General features: G+C 40.4%; 1 protein-coding gene across 1 annotated transcript in view; it reads right to left on the minus strand.

Moving 5' to 3' along the window:
- The window catches only part of LOC126335469 (leukocyte elastase inhibitor-like), an 87625-nt gene that overhangs the window by 58741 nt on the left and 12261 nt on the right, over window positions 1–16623 (minus strand). Inside the window, exon 3 of the mRNA XM_049998783.1 lies at window positions 14912–15091. Coding sequence (XP_049854740.1) covers window positions 14912–15091 — 180 coding nt within the window. The remainder of the gene's footprint in view (window positions 1–14911; window positions 15092–16623) is intronic.

The raw sequence follows: 16623 nt of genomic DNA on the forward strand, positions 1-16623 counted from the left end.
AGATATAAAAACTTTGAGGTTCGCCCAAGACATTGTAATTCTGTCAGAGACAGCAAAGGACTTGGAAGAGCAGTTGAACGGAATGGACAGTGTCTTGAAAGGAGGATATAAGGTGAACATCAACAAAAGCAAAACGAGGATAATGGAATGTAGTCAAATTAAGTCGGGTGATGCTGAGGGAATTAGATTAGGAAATGAGACGCTTAAAGTAGTAAAGGAGTTTTTCTATTTGGGAAGCAAAATAACTGATGATGGTCGAAGTAGAGAGGATATAAAATGTGGACTGGCAATGGCAAAGAAAGCGTTTCTAAAGAAGAGAAATTTGTTAACATCGAGTATAGATTTAAGTGTCAGGAAGTCGTTTCTGAAAGTATTTGTATGGACTGTAGCCATGTATGGAAGTGAAACATGGACGATAACTAGTTTGGACAAGAAGAGAATAGAAGCTTTCGAAATGTGGTGCTACAGAAGAATGCTGAAGATTAGATGGGTAGATCACATAACTAATGAGGAGGTATTGAATAGAATTGGGGAGAAGAGGAGTCTGTGGCACAACTTGACAAGAAGAAGGGACCGATTGGTAGGACATGTTCTGAGGCATCAAGGGATCACAAATTTAGCATTGGAGGGCAGCAGGGAGGGTAAAAATCGTAGAGGTAGACCAATAGATGAATACACTAAGAAGATTCAGAAGGATGTAGGTTGCAGTAAGTACTGGGAGATGAAGAAGCTTGCACAGGATAGAGCAGCATGGAGAGCTGCATCAAACCAGTCTCAGGACTGAAGACAACAACAACAACAACATGTCTATTGATTGACGAGTTGTCTCATAATTGTTGTTGTGCATTTTAAGTTCCTTTAAAAGTTGAGGGCCTTGTGGCTTGTTGTATGGACATGGTTTATGCTTGTCCACGTTGTTTGCTACCTGCGCCTCTATAGCTATTTAGTTTACCTCGTGCAGTACTGAAGGGAACAACAGACGTGTTTGTTGTCTTCGTCGTCCACTTCTCTCTGTGGCGGTACTTACAATTCTTTAGTAAATGATTCTCACTTGGTAATAGCTGAGTAGCCTAACGCTCGCCTTAATATTACAGCACGTCTGATTTCCTATTATGGCTAGTGCTTGTTAATTTATAAAATGGTTCGTTCACCACCTTAATCTGAAGTCCTAGTTTAAGTTAATTAAGTACGAGCAGTCAGTTTGTTACAAGGGCCTGTTGCCATAGACTACATCTACATCTACATCTACATCCATACTCCGCAAGCCACCTGACGGTGTGTGGCGGAGGGTACCTCGAGTACCTCTATCGGTTATCCCTTCTATTCTAATCTCATATTTTTCGTGGAAAGAAGTATTGTCGGTATGCCTCTGTGTGGGCCCTAATCTCTCTGATTTTATCCTCATGGTCTCTTCGTGAGATATACGTAGGAGGGAGCAATATACTGCTTGACTCCTCGGTGAAGGTATGTTCTCGAAACTTCAACAAAAGCCCGTGCCGATCTACTGCGCGTCTGTCCTGCAGAGTTTTCCACTGGGCTTTATCTATCATCTCCGTAACGCTTTCGCGATTACTAAATGATCCTATAACAAAGCGCGCTGCTCTCCGTTGGATCTTCTCTATCTCTTCTATCAACCCTATCTGGTACGGATCCCATACTGCTGAGCAGTATTCAAGCAGTCGGTGAACAAGCGTACTGTAACCTTCCTTTGTTTTCGGATTGCATTTTCTTAGGCTTCTTTCAATGAATCTCAGTCTGGCATCTGCTTTACCGACAATCACCTTTATATGATCATTCCATTTTAAAACTTTATATGATCATTCCATTTTAAATCACTCCTAATGCGTACTCCCAGATAATTTACGGAATTAACTGCTTGCAGTTCCTGACCTGCTATATTGTTGCTAAATGATAAGGGATCTTTCTTTCTATGTATTCGAAGCACATTACACTTTTCTACATTGTGATTCAATTGCTATTCCCTGCTCCATGCGTCAATTCGCTGCAGATCCTCCTGCATTTCAGTACAATTTTCCATTATTACAACCTATTGATATACCACAGCATCATCCGCAAAAAGCCTCAGTGAACTTCCGATCTCATCCACAAGATCATTTATGTATATTGTGAATAGCAACGGTCCTACGGCACTCCCCTGCGCCACTCCTGAAATCACTCTTACTTCGGAAGACTTCTCTCCATTGAGAATGACATGGTGCGTTCTGTTATCTAGGAACTCTTCAATCCAATCACACAATTGGTTCTGATAGTTCATATGCTCTAACTTTGGTCATTAAACCACTGTGGCGAATTGTATCGATTGCCTTGCGGAAGTCAAGAAACACGGCATCTTCCTGGGAACCCGTGTCTATGGCCCTCTTGAGACTCGCTTACGAATAGCGCGAGCTGGGTTTCATACGATCGTGTTTTTCGAAACCCATGCTGATTCCTACAGAGTAGATTTCTAATAATTTTTTTAGTACCGCCATTTCGACAACCAGACAAATAAAACCCACCGTATAAGAATTTTCTATAAAATGATTCAAATGACTCTGAGCACTATGCGACTTAACTTCTGAGGTCATCAGTCGCCTAGAACTTAGAACTAATTGAACCTAACTAACCTAAGAACATCACACACATCCATGCACGAGGCAGGATTCGAACCTGCGACCGTAGCGGTCGCTCGGTTCCAGACTGTAGCGCCTAGAACCGCACGGCCACTCCGGCCGGCGAATTTTCTATAGAACTGAGTGGCGCGGCGCTAGTAAAGATACTAAACCTGAGTTCACTAGTTTGAGAAACCATGGTTGTGAAGTACAGCGGCCGCTGTTTATTTGTTATGTGTACTAATTTGGATTAATAACCGGGCACAGACAGAAACGTTAACTGTGTGTCATCACAGGCGTTGAGTCATTTATCCTACTGGAAGATGAAATGATCATATCCTAGTTCGTAAAACAGGAAAGGAAATTGACGATCTGCTAGATGATGATCAGTTTGGTTATAGAAAAAGTAAAGGCACCAGAGAAGAAATTCAGATGTTGCAGTTGATTATGGAATAAAGAATGAAGAAAAATCAAGATACGTTCTTAGATTCTGTTGACCTGGAAAAACCATTCATCAGTGTCACATGGTGCAAGATGTTCGAAATTCTGAGAAAAGGCGGGTAATATACAGTACGTACAAGAACCAGAAGGGAAGTGGACGACCAAGAACGAAGAGCCTGGATTAAAAAAGGGTGGAAGACAGGGATGTAGTCTTTCACCCCTACTGTTCAATCCATACATAGAAGAAACAATGACGGAAATAAAAGAAAGGTTCAAGAGTGGGATTAAAATTCAAAGTGAAAGGATATCAGTGATAAGATTCACTGATGACATTGCTGTCCTCAGTGAAACTGAAGGAGAATTACAGGATGTGTTGAATGGGATGAACAATGTAATGAGTATGGAATATGGATAGAGAGTAAATCGAAAAAAGACTAAAGTACTGAGAAGCAGCAGAAGTGAGAACAGCGAGAAACGTAACATCAGAACACGGGATCATGAAGTAAATAACATTAATGAATTCTGCTAGTTAGGCAGCAAAATAATGCTTGACTGACAGACGAAGGACGACATAAAAGAGACTAATGCTGGCAAAACGGGCATTATTGCCCAAGTGAAGTGTGCTAGTATCAAACATAGGTCTTAAATAGAGGAACAAATTTCCGAGAATGTACTTTTGGAGCAGAGGATTATATTGTAGAGAAACATGGACTGTGGGAAAACTGGGAAAGAAGAGAAAATCGCAGCATTTGAGATGTGGTGCTACAGATGAATGTTGGGAATTATGTAGATCGATAAGGTCATAAGTGAGCAGAAGTGGCGAGGAAAGAAACAGAATTATGGAAGACACTGCCTTTACAAAAGAAGACGAAGTAAACATTCCAGAATTAGAATCAAGAACACCTGCCCCCATGAGTAACTCAGAAGTAAGTATCCTCGGAGTAGTGAAGCAACTTAAATCACTTCATAAAATCAATCTTCTGGTACAAACTGTATACCGACTAGGGTCCTTTCGGAGTATGCAGATGCATTAGCTCCATACTTAACAATCATATACAACCGCTCGCTCGACGAAAAATCCGTACCCAAAGACTGGAAAGTTGCACAGGTCACACCAATATTCAAGAAAGGTAGTAGGAGTAATCCACTAAATTACAGGCCCATATCGTTAACGTCGATATGCAGCAGGATTTTGGGACATATATTATGTTCGAACATTATGAATTACCTCGAAGAAAACGGTCTAATCGTCTCAGTTATATGACTGGATTTGTGATTTCCTGTCAGAGAGGTCACATTTCGTAGTGATTGACGAAAATTCATCGATCAAAACAGAAGTGATTTCTGGCGTTCCCCAAGGTAATGTTATATACCCTTTGCTGTTCCTTATCTACATAAACCATTTGGGAGACAATCTGAGCAGCCGTCTTCGGTTGTTTGCAGGCGACGCTCTCGTTTATCGACTAATAAAGTCATCAGAAGATCAAAACAAACTGCAAAACGATTTAGGAAAGATATCTGAGTGGTGCGAAAAGAGGCAGCTGACCCTAAATAAGGAAAAGTGTGAGGTAATCCACATGAGTGCTAAAAGGAACTCGTTAAACTTCGGTTACACCTTAAATTAGTCTAATCTAAAATCCGTAAATTCAACTAAATACCTAGGTATTACAATTACGAACAACTTAAATTGGAAGGAACACATAGAAAATGTTGTGGGGATGGCTAACCAAAGACTTCGTTTTATTGGCAGGACACTTAGAAAATGTAACAGACCTACTAAGGAGACTGCCAACATCACGCTTGTCCGTCCTCTTTTAGAATACTGCTAAGCGGTGTGAGATCCTTCCAGATAGGACTGACGAAGTACATCGAAAAAGTTCAAAGAAAGGCAGCACGTTTTGTATTATCGCGAAATATGGGAGAGAGAGTCACAGAAATGATACAGGATTTGGGCTGGAAATTATTAAAAGAAAGGCGTTTTTTCTTTGCGACGGAATCTCCTCACGAAATTCCAATCAACAAATTTCTCCTCCGAATGCGATAAAATAAGGGAAGTCAGAGCTCGTACGGAAAGATATAAGTGTTCATAATTTCCGCGCACTATACGAGATTCGAATAATAGAGAAATGTGAAGGTGGTTCGATGAACCCTCTGCCAGGCAGTTAAATGGGATTTGCAGAGTATCCATGTAGATGTAGATGTAGATAAGAAGGATCAGGATGATAGGACATGTGTTAAGTCAATCAGGGAATAACTGACGGATCCTCAACAGTACTCACTCTTCCTCTTCCGACTGAATCCGACGTACACTCATTTCTTTTTTCAGGGCGCAGAAGACGTGAAAATCACACTGTGAAAAATCCGGGCTGTACGGACATTGTTGCATCGCTGAAGTGTAGCCTTGGTCCGATTGTCAGTGTAGAGGCCGGCTTTATCGTACAACAGCATGATTCCGCCCGACAGCATTACGATAGCCTGAGGGCAAACGGCAAAGTCAGCCTCCATCTCCCCCGCCAAAGAAATCCATAGTTGTTAACGCAAGCTCGGATATGTTCGTGATAACTTCTTCTACTGCAGAGGCTCTCTGCTCGTAAGTTTCCTCGAGCGTGAAACTACAATGCATAGAGCTATGGAGACACGTTGCAGAAACTGCGACGCGCTATAGCGTCACAATACCTGGGAATGCTGTAGGACGTACTTAAGTGTCATGTTGGACGATGAAACGCCCATCCCCACAATGCCAATCGGAGGAAGGCTACGCTTCAGCGACTTGGTTGGGATACAATGCAGCATTGTCCATACAGCCCAGATTCGTGGGATTACCACTTGTTTGACCTGTAGAGAGTCTTTTGTGGAAGTTGTCTTCAGTCGGTCGAGAAAGTGTAAGAGTTCATGCGGTTGAGGATGCACCAGCGACCGACTGCGTTCTACAAATCAAGAATTGATTATCTCATTTCCCAGTGGGATAAACGTCTTTGAGCCGTGTGTAGCTCGCGGTCATGCCGTTTGTTCTTTGTCATTTTGTCACGTCGAGTGGCGTCTTGTTTTTTCCGTACTTAATGCCGTAACGAAATTGCTGGCTTGCGTCCCTGGCTGGAAAGAGCAGCGCTTATCGACAATAGTACTGTCCTACTATCTTTGGTGTGACCGCTAGTATTTCCAGGTGGTGGTGGTGTGTGTGGTGGTCAGTCAGTTGGGACACAGCAGCGAGGAAGTCACTGAATTGCATCGTCAGGCCGGGATTGCTGGCAGCGTGCACGCGCTGTTGCATCGTGAGGCGATGGCTGCGAGTGCGACAAAGTTCGTTGCCCACCCAACCTGGATGCTGAAGCTGAGTGATCAGTTAACCTGTTATGAAACCTCAACTATTGTGACAGCTCTTCGTTCATTTGCGGGTTGTTGCTTCCTGGGCCATTCGGGCCAGCAGCAACGTGTGGTATGTCGGAGTCGGCGAAATCTTGCAGCCGTCTTCCTATATTGTGATTAATTATTAAATTGACTGTTACTTGTCAGTGAAGTGCACCAGCGGTATTTTCTGCCCTGTGGCCGTTAACGCCCCAGTTACCTGCCCTGTTCGTTAGTGCGCTTTTCCAGCAGTGTGCCTTTTCTCTTCATGTTGATGCTGCCCGGCATGGCGTGTGGTTCAAGAGCCTTTTAGGTTGTTTGGTTCATATTTTGCTTAGAGTGGTTATTGTTCCCTTGGCTGTTTTTACACGCCAATTTCTGTAAATGTATTGCTGTTCGTATCCTCGTCCTTGGCCAACATTTTCCATCGTTGTACCATTGGTCGGATGGAGGGGAATTGGTTAAATTGTTGGTCGGTCCTTGGGCCATCCCTAGTTTGGCCATCCTAGTTTGGGTCCGATGACTTAACTTCAACTCTTGGCTGCCTTTCTCACCTCACCTTACGTTTGAGCTACCTTCTCAGGCCGCCCCTTGGAACACTTCTGAGCACCACTTGTTATGTTTGCTTTAGATTGTGTTTTTCATTTTAGTTTGAAGTATTATGCGAGGCCTTTGACTGTGTATTAATTCAGTTTTTTTAATTTATTTTTTATAAGGGCCTTCAGCCATGTTAAATTAAAATTTTGAAGATTGATTTTATTTTAAAAAGTTTGTTTTCTTAAAATTTGTTCTATCTGAAATTGTTTGTAATCCAGGCCCTAAGCCGTTCGTTGCTCGATCTGTTATGTGTGGCCTTCAGCAGAGGATTTATGTTAACCCCTTTCAATAATGCCTTCAGCCCCGTGTATTCTTTAAAGGAGAATATTTTTATCAGAAGGAAGGGGCTTATTTTAAATTGTTTGTCTGACTTCGTGTTCCGGACTTCGCCCATTGTTTCAAATTTGTTTGTGGCCTTCAGCTGTGCAATGAGTTAATATTTCATTAATTGGGCTTTCGGCTGTTCTGTTGTAGGTTTAAAAAGAATTTCTTGGTTAAAATTTTTTTAATTAATGTGTTTTACTTATAATTGCCCTTCAGACGTGTAGTGTAGGTCTTCAGTCGCTAATTGTTTTCAATTTACATGTTTTTTTTAAATACAATTTTTACCTTCTATTTTTAATTGGTTTTGATTTCTAAGGCAGGCCTTCAGCCGTTCTTGTTTTTGATGTGGTTTTGGGCCTTCAGCCCAGAAAGCATCTCAAGTTTTTCTTAAACTTGGCCTTCATCAGTACAGTCTAATGGTGATTTTTTAAAGCAATATGTAAATAAGTGGTTGCGTATTTGATTGTGCAACTCACAGTAACTGTTTACGGCCCTATCCAAAATCGTAACCTTATCCTGTGCGCTCTCTGAGTACCTACCAACCAGGTTTCAGTCTTAAGGTGTGTTCTCATTTCCCAGTGGAATAAAAGTTTTAACGAGTGTGATTACTTTTGAATGGAGCCGTTTCATGGTTCCGTTGTGGCGGATGTTCGGCTTCCATTTGACTGCCTCTTAAAGGTCACCTAGTGATTCATTTACAAACATACATGACACTGAAACATCTTGCGCTTCATATAGGGTGGTATGTATGTTATGATAATTCCAAGTCATCTGATCACATTGAAAAATAGATCATATTCTGTTCCAAGGACTCCACCAAGTTGCTGATAACTGTGGGTGCTCAAAAGCTCGTTCAGCCATCAGGATCTGAACATATTATGGTGTATCTCAATTTAATATCTTCTCCCTCATTCGTGTTTAGTACTAACTTGCGCTCCTTGTTCTCCTGTTCTTAACGTAGAGGAGAAGTTGAGCTGTTTATCATCGTTCATTTGCTTCTCTCATTCTCTTTCCTACTAACATTAACATTCACTACGTCCTAGTACTTCATCTGTTTTTGCAGAATAAAGACCTAGTAGGTGTAATACTGTCAACACTAACATCGCGCCGCGCGGGAATATCCGAGAGGTCTGAGGCGCTGCAGTCATGGACTGTGCGGCTGGTCCCGGCGGAGGTTCGAGTCCTTCCTCGGGCATGGGTGTGAGTGTTTGTCCTTAGGATAATTTAGGTTACGTAGTGTGTAAGCTTAGGGACTGATGACCTTAGCAGTTAAGTCGCATAAGATTTGAAGTAATATCGCACTTGCGTCAAAACAAGACAGTTTTAACAACCAAAGACACACTGTGGAACAGAAATCTCGGTTCGGGGGCCCGTGTTATACTGTTCTACTGTTACTGTATGTGTCCAAAGATCCAAAACGTCAGCAGGAATAGCTGTCGTAGGTACGAAAAATAATATACCATAAGAAATTTAAGGATCTGATTCGGAATCGAATTAACAGGAAGAACAAAAATTCGTGGACTGTGACGCCACAGTGTAATACCTTGAGTACTAACAGTACAAAATGTCTTTAGCAGTATGTCGTCCCGTTTGGTAGTAAAGAGAATTTAAGGAAAGGCAATTTGGCAACATTACAGTCGCATGTTCGACAAGTATGTTGATTCAATATATCGCAGCTGTGCTATTCACTTAGTGCAATAGGAAGAGTTTTGTATTAGAATACTTGAGTTAGAAGAGTGTAGGTGCAGTATCTTTTTAATTTATAATTTTGATTTCCGAATAAGGATGAAGTACACACTGTTTTTTTAACGATATGTATCCAACGCTTACAGTTTCTGTAACATGAAACATAACTACTACCGGTCAGATGTTTCAGAGGTATACATGGAGAGTGCTAAACAGTGAATATTTTACCCGTCATAGGCCAGAAATAGTTACCTAACTTATCAACGTGTAGACGTTAAATACACGTGCTGCTTCTAATAACATCGACCAGCTGCAATATTTCCAGTACAATATCAATGATAACATGTCTTCCACAAAACATTCATAATCTTCAGTAAACTTTTTGAGACACTACCCAGTGAAACTTCCAGTGAATTTCATTTCAATAATAAGTGCTGTACGTGAAATCTGTGGTCACCTGATTTTGTTATTATCCTCTGTGATTGTCGTCTACTTAGAGCCCCCACCCCTTTCCAATTACTGAATACCAGGTTGTCGTTGTTTAAGCAGCTAAAAGAAAAGTAATAAGAGACTATCATTGCCGGTTTTGTTTCTTTACTAAAAGGATAATTGAAGTAAGTAATAATGAAGCCTCATTGTTGTCCAATGATAGTCAAAGGCAATGTCGTTGTTGCTAATTGTGTGAAAACAAAGAAAAATAACTTAAAATCGGAGTAATTCTGGCAATTTCAGTTCAAATAAAGGAATAAATTACGTTCACCTATTTTATACATGGTGGTCCATTGATAGTGACCGGGCCAAATATCTCATGAAATAAGCATCAAACGAAAAAACTACAAAGAACGAAACTCATATAGGTTGAAGGGGGAAAGCAGATGGCGCTATGGTTGGCCCGCTAGATGGCGCAGCCATAGGTCAAACGGATATCAACTGCGTTTTTTGTTACGTATTAGTGTAGTACGTAAAGAAATATGAATGTTTTAGTTCGACCACTTTTTTTGTGATAGATGACGTTGTAATAGTCACAAACGTATAAATACGTGGTATCACGTAACATTCCGTCAGTGCGGATGGTATTTGCTTCTTGATACATTACCCGTGTTAAAATGGACTGTTTACCAATTTGCGGAAAAGGTCGATATCTTGTTGATGTATGGCTATTGGGATCAAAATGGCCAACGAACGTGTTCTATGTATGCTGCTCGGTATCCGGGACGACATCATCCAAGTATCCGGACCGTTTGCCGGATAGTTACGTTATTTAAGGAAACAGGAAGTGTTCAGCCACATGTGAAACGTCAACGACGAGCTGCAACAAATGATGATGCCCAAGTAGGTGTTTTAGATGCTATCGCGGCTAATCCGCACATTAGTAGCAGACAAATTGCGTGAGAATCGGGCATTTCAAAAACGTCGGTGTTAAGAATGCTACATCAACGTCGATTGCTCCCGTACCATATTTCTATGTTCCAGGAATTGCATGGCGACGACTTTGAACGTCGTGTACAGCTCTACCACTGGGCACTGGAGAAATTACGCGACGATTACAGATTTTCTTGCACGCATTCTATTTAGCGACGAAGCGTCATTCACCAACAGCGGTAACGTAAACCAGCATAATATACGCTATTGGGCAACGGAAAATCCACGATGGCTGCGACAAGTGGAACATCAGCAACCTTGGTGAGTTAATGTATGGTGCGGCATTATGGGAGGAAGGATGATTGGCCTCCATTTTATCGATGGCAATCTAAATGATCCAATGCATGCTGATTACCTACGAAATGTTCTATCGATGTTACTACAAGATGTTTCACTGCATGACAGAATGGCGATGTACTTCCAACATGATAGATGTCCGGCTCATAGCTCGCGTGCAGTTGACGCGGTATTGAATAGCATGTTTCATGATAGGTGGATTGGTCGTCGAAGCACCATACCATGGCCTGCACGTCCACTGGATCTGACGTTCCCGGATTTCTTTCTGTTGGGAAAGTTGAAGGATATTTGCTATCGTGATCCACCGACAACACGTGACAACATGCGTCAGCGCATTGTCAAGGCTTGTGTGAACATAACGTAAGGCGAACTCCTCGCTGTTGAATGTCGTTACATGTATTGCCTAATGCATTGAGGTTGAGGGACATCATTTTGAGCATTTATTGCATTAATGTGGTATTTACAGGTAATCACGCTGTAACAGCATCCGTTCTTAGAAATGACGAAGTTCACAAAGGTACATGTATCACATTGGAACAACCGAAATCAAATATTCAAACGTACCTACGTGCTGTATTTTAATTTAAAAAACCTACCTGTTACCAACTGTTCGTCTAAAATTGTGAGCAAATACCATCCGTACTGACGGAATGTTACGTGATACCACGTACTTATACGTTTGTGACTATAACAGCGCGAGCTATCACAAAGCGAAAAAAGTGGTCGAACTAAAACATTCATATTTCTTTCCGTACTACACGAATATGTGATAAAAATGGGGGTTCCTATTTCAAAAAACGCAGTTGATATCCGTTTGACCTATGGCAGCGCCATCTACCGGGCCAACCATATCGCCATCTGGTTTCCCCCTTCAAGCTAGATAAGTTTTGTTCTTTATAGTTTTTTCGTTTGACGCTTATTTCGTGAGATAGTTGGCCTGGTCACTATCAATGGACCACCCTGTATATGTATCTATTGTAATAATATTATTGTGTACTCGGTTGGTTCGTATATCGGCGGTGTTAATCTGTTGAAAGCCAACAGGTGCTTATTTGACCCAGTAAATTTTCATAGTAAGTACCATTTATTCAAAGTTCGTAGTTTGCCATATCCAGGAAATTAGAGCGCGTAAGTAAGCGTTAATCTGAAGTTACGTAAATTACTGTTATAACAAAACAACTACCTCCAGTCGATCATTTACTTTTGTCTAACTAGTTTAACTACTCTCTTACAATTAACAAATCTGAGGATTAAGACAACTGATTTCTATGTTCAATATTATTTCGTAACGTACTGTGTTCACAGAAACGTGTGCCAATCTTATGTCGCCACAGGTAGACCCAGACATTTACGTTTTCATTGCTATCCGAATTATTGATCAGACATTGGACAGACCGTGTCCCATTGGGATAGCGACTGTATTAATTTCTGTATTACTTCAATTCGATTTGTTGTAGGCTCTTTGAGTCAAGAGGTCCTCCTTTTGTTTCGTATTTTACGTGAGCAGTCGCACTGTTTAAGTATGAAACCAAATCCAAATAGGTAGAGAATGAGGGATTAGAGTAGGTTGCTCATAACAACAACTTGTGCACTTCTCTCGACTAACCGGTCACAAATTTCTTCGGAGACGATAGCCTTGTCCAAAATCATGGACATGCAAGTGGTGTATACAACATTCCGTGTACATGTGGTAGGATCTACATTGGAACTACAAAGACAAGTGTGAATACACGGTTGAAGGAACATGAAAGTCTTTGCCGTTAACATCCACGAGATAAATTTTAGCTACAGTGCCACGAGAGAAAAATATGCCTCTAACGGTTATAAATATTATCTATCCGACATATGAAAAAACAGTGAAATAAAACGATGATAAATATTAATTAGTTACATAATATTTTATGATGTAATTGGACATATCGATGTATATCATACAAAGTCAATGATAATTGTAAATTCCTTTTATGATCTGCGTTCGTCTTCCTTTGTTTTTACCTTTTGTTGGTTGGCTTTTGTAGGTTGCTGACGCATATCAAACTGAGGTTTGTTAAGAAATTGTAATTATTTGTTAATTATTATTGAGAATAGAGTTCATTATTATAATAAATATGAGTGAATAATTATTTGTAACTTTAGTTCCTCTGTCAATAAGCATTATCTGTGTTAATTATTTCTTTCCGCTGCAAGGAACGCAGCCATTGGTGATAGCGATTTGTATCGCGTATTTATCTGTGTTTCTTACGAAAGTATCAAAGGTTTGCTTGGTGAAAATTAGTCAAAATAGTGCACAATATGAAAGTAAAGTTTAATAAGCATTTCAAATACTTATCCTGTTAAAACGAAATTTGCTCTAACAATAGAAAGTTACTATCAATTGTCTGCCGCCATCTTAACAATTATCTCAGCGGCAAATTCAAATCACGCAACTCTGCAGACATTAATGCCGAAAGTAATAAAAATGTGTAAAAATAAATGTGCACCGGTGGTTCCGAACTCATTTTAATGAAAATAATTCGATTCAGATTGGCTCTTTAAAAACAGTGCTCATAGACCGATCCATATAACAAACTTTTCTTGCTGATGCATGGAGCCGAAATTCATTACGCACGAGTTGCGAAGAATATTGTTTCAGGTAACATACGTCAGTGTTGTGAGCGGCTAATATTCGGTGGTTTTAATGATCATTTTGCTAAAGATAACTGTTTCCATCATAATCAATAGTTGTATAGCATCTGTTGTAGTAACTGTGATTTAGTGACACACAACTTACAGACAACACTTTAACACAACGTTAACTTGGAGTTCTTTAGCAACCTGACCAAATCTTTAGACGGGAGAAAAAATTATTTAGTAATTACTCACTGTAATAAAATAAGATTATCATTTCCATTTACAAATTAGTTAAATACCAAACCATTGAATAACACAGCGAACGCCACAGCCGACTAGGGAAAACAGAGAAGGCAGCTCTGGCGGAACATGCTCTTCAGTTGGGTCATCACATAGTGAAATTTTCGGAAACTGTAGTTTTATGCCCTATGACGAACTATTATCAACGGCAATATAGAGAAGCTATCGAAATATATAAACATGGGGATAATTTGATCAAAAAAGTAAAAAGCCGTGAAACTCAGCGATATATGGACAGTGGCGCTACAGAATCGACGAAAAGTTTTTATCTTTGATGTACTATGATTTATAGTTATATTTTATCCTTGACAAGGTATATCTATGCCATCACACGAAATCCAGACCACTCCCACTTTCCACGGTATTTAGGCCGTTCTTCGACGTACGACTCGTCAGCCGGCAAGACTCAGCACAACCAGAAGTACCTCTGAAGATGTCCAACGTAGATTTGGACGAACCGTCAGGGATAGAAGAGTTCCATAGACCACGGCCATACAACCCGGAAGAATTCTCGGCAACTCTCGTTATTATCCCTCGCAACCTGACTCAAATTCTGATGACTCGATCTGTCGTACTGCCATTCATGAACAGCGTTTCGAGGGAAATGTTTGCCGACAGGATGACGATCCCCCAAATACCGATGTTGTAATCCAACATGCTCTATAAAATGTCGACATGTTGCCCTGGCTCGCTCTAACACTAGATCTGTTTCCAGTCGAGCTGGTATGGGACATTATCGGGCAACTCCAGCGTCATCCACAAACAACATTATCTGTCCCAAGCACAACAGTGATCGAACTCCAGCAGACAAACGGACATCCAGGAGCTGTGCAACACAATGCAAGCAGGTTTGCATGCTTGCATTCAACGTTCTGGCAGCTACGTCGGTTATTAATGTACCAGCATTTCACATTTTCAATGGCTTATCTCGCCATTACATTCAGCTGTGATTGTGCAATGTTAATCACATGAACTGCTACTTAAACGTATATATTTCCAAAATTTCTTTACTCTACGTTAATTATTCTTTGGTGCTGTGATTTCTGTTTTCGTCAGATTTTACAATCTGTACATGATCTTCAAAAATGCATTAAACGCAAATAAGAACAAGCAACTGTTTTGCCTCTACCGCACTAAGCAAACTGCCTCATTAGGCATTACTGAACTCACATTTACAGAAACCGTTTTAAAACGTGTATCAAGGAGAATGATTTCCATTCTTCTGATATTATCGGATAAGTGATCTGCGTGCATAAGTCCCTTGCACAAGCATTACTCACCTGTAATCTGTTCATTACAGCCCCAACACCATCCTCAACGACAGCTCTATCCTCAGGTAGGCGCAGTCCTCTGGCAATCTGTTTGGCAGTATTGCCTTTGGCTCCAAGAAATGTCAGCGCGAGAATTACCTGTATACTAATAGGAGAGAAGAACAGGTTTCCTGGCTCTGCTGCCAAAACCTAAAAATGAACACACGTGTCACAGTCTGTATATTAAGGTAATTTTAAGACATGTTTGTTACGAGAGTTTAAAACTGTAAATCCTATATATCTTCATAGACATTATTAGAATTAATGATCGAATATAACGAATAAGGTACGCTATCAGCTGCAAAATACTAACGCGAATTCTTTACAGACGAATGGTAAAATCGGGGAAGATCAGTTTTGATTCCGTAGAAATATTGGAACACGTGAGGCTATACTGACCTACGACTTATCTTAGAAGCTAGATTAAGGAAAGGCAAACCTACGTTTCTAGCATTTGTAGACTTAGAGAAAGCTTTTGATAATGTTGACCGGAATACTCTCTTTCAAATTCTGAAGGTGTCAGGGGTACAATACAGGGAGCGAAAGGATATTTACAATTGACAGTTATAAGTGTCGAGAGGCATGAAAGGGAAGCAGTGATTGGGAAGGGGGTGAGACAGGGCTGTAGCCTCTCCCCGATGTTATTCAATCTGTACATTGAACAAGCACTAAAGTAAACAAAAGTCAAATTCGGAGTACGAATTAAAATCCACGGAGAAGAAATAAAAACTTTGAGGTTCGCCGATGACATTGTAATCCTATCAGAGACAGCAAAGGACTTGGAAGAGCAGTTGAACGGAATGGATAGTGTCTTGAAAGGAGGATATAAGGTGAACATCAACAAAAGCAAAACAAGGATAATGGAATGTAGTCGAATTAAGTCGGGTGATGCTGAGGGAATTACATTAGGTAATGAGACACAGTAGTAGATGAGTTTTGCTATTTGGGGAGCAAAATAACTGATGATGGTCGAAGTAGAGAGGATATAAAATGTAGGCTGGCAATGGCAAGGAAAGCGTTTCTGAAGAAGAGAAATTTGTTAACATCGACTATAGATTTAAGTGTCAGGAAGTCGTTTCTGAAAGTATTTGTATAGAATGTAGCCATTTATAGTAGTGAAACATGGACTATAAATTGTTTGGACAAGAAGAGAAGAGAAGCTTTCGAAAAGTTGTGCTACAGAAGAATGCTGAAGATTAGATGGATATATCACATGACTAATAAGAAGGTACTGAATAGAATTGGGGAGAAGAGAAATTTGTGGTACAACTTGACTAGAAGAAGTGATCGGTTGGTAGGAAATGTTCTGAGGCATCAAGGGATCACAAATTTACTATTGTGGGGCGGCGTGGAGGGTAAAAATAGTAGAGCGAGACCAGGATATGAATACACCAAGCAATTCAGAAGGATGTAGGTTGCATAGGTACTGGGAGATGAAGATGCTTGGACAGGATACAGTAGCATGGAGAGCTGCACCAAACCAGTCTCTGGACTGAAGACCACAACAACAACAATAGGCATCTTCTGGTAAATATGAGAAAATAAATTTTGCGTGATAGGATGAAACAACGTTAGTTTTTTACCACAGTGTCAACATTTTTTGTTTCATCAATTTATTTACAGGTACTTACAAAAGTTTCCTGTGATTTTGTTAATCATTTTGTTGTTCATTATTGAGTTAA

Source organism: Schistocerca gregaria, chromosome 2, assembly GCF_023897955.1.
Source record: "Schistocerca gregaria isolate iqSchGreg1 chromosome 2, iqSchGreg1.2, whole genome shotgun sequence".
Classification (NCBI taxonomy): domain Eukaryota; kingdom Metazoa; phylum Arthropoda; class Insecta; order Orthoptera; family Acrididae; genus Schistocerca; species Schistocerca gregaria.